Consider the following 4505-nt stretch of genomic DNA (forward strand, 5'->3'; position numbering starts at 1 on the left):
GAAGAGCAAACTTGATTTATGCAGCCAGCAGCCCAATCACCCGCTCACAACTTCCATGCCAGCAGTTCACAAAGTAGGATTTTTGCTCACTGGAGGACTCCACCGATTAGAGGGAGCGCTCGTCTCATCACGCCCCCCCCGCCTCCCCCCGCCCCAAGCCGTCTTCCTGCTTCCAGGCTCCTTCGACGGGGCGACTCCTGCAAAGGCGGCCAGGCTGCTGGGGGAGGGGGAGAAGCGACGGGGGGGGATGCACAAGCCCTGCGACTCACACATGGCTGGCTGGCTGAGCGTGGGAAGGAGAGAGAGCCCTGCTGGCTGGACGCTTGCAATACTCTTAACTTTTGCCATGGGCATGTCCCACATTCGGTTCATAAGACGCACACTCTTTTTCCATCACTTTTTTTTGAAGAAAAAGTGCGTCTTATGGTCCGAAAAATACGGTATACAGTCTTTTCACCTGAGCATGAAGGAAATTATTTTATCTTCCTGTATACATGCTATAGTTTCTTCTCTGCAGTTCAACACCACAAGTAGTTCTGCAGGCATTACCCACAACTGAGGCCCATCTTTAATTCTCAAAGCATCATATTTTAAGTTATCCTTAAAAATATTTCCAAAAGGAGTCAAGGTTTACCTGTATGTTAAACTAACCATCCATCCTTTATCAGGCTGAGTTGGGGTCCCATTAACAACTCTCAGTTGTTTTGTCGAGGCACAAGGAATAACCATCGCTGAAAGAATTTATTAGCAGCTGTTACTGAAGGCTTATGCAAGTATTTACATGTACACATTTTTAAAAAGAAGAAACATTTCCTCAAATATTCTATAAACCACTGAAATTTCTACTTATATAGTCACCCAGAGAGCAGCTGGTAACTCTTTCTGGCAGGCAGGAGAAGGAGGGGCTGACATTCTGTTACTTGTAGGTATTGGGTTGGAACCAGCAGTAGATTCCTCTAAGAGGAGGGTATGCTTTTCACCAATCCCCTGTTCCATTACAGACCTCTGAAAAATCCCTCAGTCTGTTCTTGGGGATCCCATCCCCAAGAAACAGCATTTTAGAGAGCATGTCAGACTGTAGCTGGACAGGAGAGATATGAAGGTATTGTTCTGTTGGTGGAAAGTACCATTGGATTCAACCCACTATGAAGAATATTGCCACTTGAACTGGGTCTAAGATATATCCTGAAACTACCTTAAAAAAAGAGCTGAGTGTAGTGCAGTGGTTAGAGTATTGGGCTAGGTTCTTGAAGACCCAGTTTCAAATCCTCATTTCTGCCATGAAGCCTATTGGGTGATTTTGGGCCAGTCACAGTCTGGCAGCCTCACATACCTCACAGGGTTGTTGTGAGGATATAATTGGGAAGGAAGCTTCTTGGAGGAAGGATAGAAATGTACTATATAGATTAACAAAGTAACATATCAGATTTAGGTAAATAATACTTACCGTCTGAGTTGCTCATCATAGGAACTGCATCGCCTTCACCTAGATTAACAGCACAGTTTAATCACACAGTGGCTATTCTAGTTAAATGCAGTTTATTTACAGTTAACAAAATATTTGTGTGAACTGTAGGTATAATATGAATATCAAACATTTACATTTTTCCTGCTTCGCTTATGACATATAGAATATTCAGTGATGCTTCTAGCACAAATATTCTCCCATATTTACTGATATAAATACAGACACGTCTTTGTTAGTACTCTCAGACAGCATCACTTTGTAAAGGGTGTGAAGGCCTTTCAGCAATGAAGACCTGATGATTTGGAGAGTTGTCCCTGAACTTGGTTAATCTGAACAGGCTAAATATCAGTTCAGCATATCCTTCAGCTGACTCCTGAGAAATGCAGTATAATGTGGATCCCCTTTAACTGAGTCCAGAAATCTAGACGGTGTAATCTCCACAGTGATTTCTCCACTGAAGACTGCTTGTAGTCCTATGGGGTGGAACCACATCATCTTCCTGTACCCAAAATGCAGTATACTTTCTGACTTCCTCCTTTCCTTTTCTGTTCACACCAGAGATGTACAGGTGTCAGCTTTTCAGATGCTGTACATCTGACATACCCCACAACACACATCTTGGGTTGCATTCTGCAGATCCGTTTTGCTAACAGCAGCACTTTCCTCTGGGCCCTCTTGCATCAGGGGAAGATATCTTGTGTTGGGAAAGCCTCTGTGGGTTGGATCCACGGCATGTTTTTTTTTACATCCCATTATACCCTGTTATCAAACATATTCATACGGGAGTTTATCAAAGAGCCCCTAAAGATATGACCAGAACTACAGCTATAGATGAGCACATACTTCATTGTGACGACTGGATAATCAAAGTTGCATGGCACTTACTGCATTGTAATGTTAGTGAGCAACACACTTCTCTTTCTCCAATGTCTAGAATGCTTTTGGGTTTATTTTTAATGTACAAGAAAATGTGGGTGCTCACATAGCCCTTTAAAAAGGAAAAAAAACACCACTATTTAAAAGAGTGAAACTGAGTAGATCAGAAACTGCTAGTCTAATCTAGGCAATTCATATATACTAATGTTGAATTAAAACTGTTGCCAGGATAGAAATGCAGAAAAAAATCACACCCATTCCTCTAGAGAAATACTGTATTTACTCAAAAGGAAGGTGACACTGAATGCAGGATGGCTTCCTAAATGACCATCCCCCTGAGAAAAACCATGGTCTCAGGTATCAAAAGTCTGAGATCTACTGCTTTAGATCTGGTGGTGGAAAGTGTTGTTGGGTCACAGTTGACTTATGGCAAACCTTTTTTTTTTTGCCCTCCAAAGGGGATTTTTTTAATTTGCATTTCTAAAATAACTACATAACTATAACAAAAAAAGGAGGGAGAAGACTACAGACTAAGGGAGACAAAAAAGCAGGCACTAAAAGCCCAAGTGTAGAAGGTTACATATGCTTATAGGTATAAAGTTGTAACTCTTAACAATTAACTTCCGACATGAGGAGTTTCCTTGTTCATCACTTCAAGTTAAAATCCAGTTTATCTGTCTAGACAGAGAATAGTTCCAAAGCTAATTAAGAAGTATAGAGACCTTAAAAGACATTGACATCTCCCATTGCACTTTCCCTCCCTTCCCACAAATACGACGTTGTGGAGCCTAGATTCACTCAGTCCATACAGTCATCTCAATTGATCCTTTTCCTTCTCTGTTGATTCTTCTTTCATAAACAGCTTTAATGAAACAGGTTCTGTCCAGTTAATACCACTTTCCTTATTCCAGGGCTTTCACTCGCTTGTTGCTTCATCCACACTCTGGTTAGAGAGACCAGCCGTTCACTTTGCGTGCAGATTTTATGGTACAAGAGTAATCCACCCTTTGTTATCGTATTTTGATCTACTTGCCACCATCCAATATAAGATAGACACGGTCTCAATTTCATCTATAATCCAAGATTCGCTGCTTCTTGTTATAAACACTGTCCCTTTAAAAGTATCGCCACGTTTAGAGCCGTTCCCATCGAATATCCCACTTTAGCCAGCAGATGGCACCCGATTCTATGCTGTAGGAAGAGTCTATGGTTAGGTCACCTGTCCTAGCCCTCCGTTTTTCTTCTTCCTGAGAGAAGCTTGCATCCCACCTCCCTCAAAGCCTCCGATCACCATCTTGGAGGGTTGTTTACATTTACCAATTAAAGTTGCCAAAGTCTCAGAGGTCTGTAAACACTTTTATTGGAAAATTTCTCTGATCTAGTCCTTCTACTGTAACCCATTGCTACTGTTAGCTCAGTCCCCCATCATCCCGCTTCGTTCAATCGCTTGAGGGGGTAGGGCGTCCCCTCCCCCTTCCCACTTTAATTTGTGGGGGCTTCGCAACAGGGCTCTGATGTCTCGCTTTAACTTAAACTCACTCATCCATCTTCAAAAATGATCCAACAGGTCTCCCTGGGATCTCGCTAGGTAGAGTAGAATCGCCAAACCTTCATACGCTTGTGTTGGATCCCCAAGCATCGAGAATAAATCCACGTTTTCAAGAAAAGCAAAATTTATTTCAAAGCGTTGAAGACATACTCAAACACGTTCTTTGTTAGAACTGGGGACACACAGTTAGGTCAAGCATAATAAAGGAACTTCAAACAGATACAGATCCAATGAATAGCTTTCCCGCTGGCGGGCTAATGAAACGGTTGCGCGCCCAGTCTATGGGAACCAGGCAGAACATCAGACAAAACACAGGTGCAGTACTCATGGGAAAATCAATAGGCAAGCATTACAGCATCTTCTCCCCCACACAACCTCCAGCAGTTATCTTTTGCATTCCAACGCAGGAGCAGGATGATAGAAACCAAGCCGGGTGCAACAGGGAAAGGATATGTACACAGAGGTCACAGAAAACAGAATGGCAGCTTGCTGACATACTGCCCCCCTTAAAATACACTTACAACACACCTCCCGGGCTGGGCGGGAGATCTCCCGGGCTGGGCGGGAGACCTCCCGGTTTGTCCGGGAACTTTCTGTGGAAACTACGGATCA

The 4505-nt window shown here is 43.0% G+C and overlaps 1 protein-coding gene across 1 annotated transcript in view; it reads right to left on the minus strand.

The window, feature by feature from the left end:
* HGF (hepatocyte growth factor (hepapoietin A; scatter factor)) overlaps positions 1-4505 on the minus strand; it is a 94375-nt gene that overhangs the window by 22934 nt on the left and 66936 nt on the right. Inside the window, 2 exon segments of the mRNA XM_015411278.1 lie at positions 635-731; positions 1448-1486. Of these exon segments, the coding sequence (XP_015266764.1) occupies positions 635-731; positions 1448-1486 (136 nt within the window).

The sequence above is a fragment of the Gekko japonicus genome, unplaced genomic scaffold, assembly GCF_001447785.1.
Source record: "Gekko japonicus isolate JY-2015 unplaced genomic scaffold, Gekko_japonicus_V1.1 scaffold1867, whole genome shotgun sequence".
NCBI classification, from domain to species: domain Eukaryota; kingdom Metazoa; phylum Chordata; class Lepidosauria; order Squamata; family Gekkonidae; genus Gekko; species Gekko japonicus.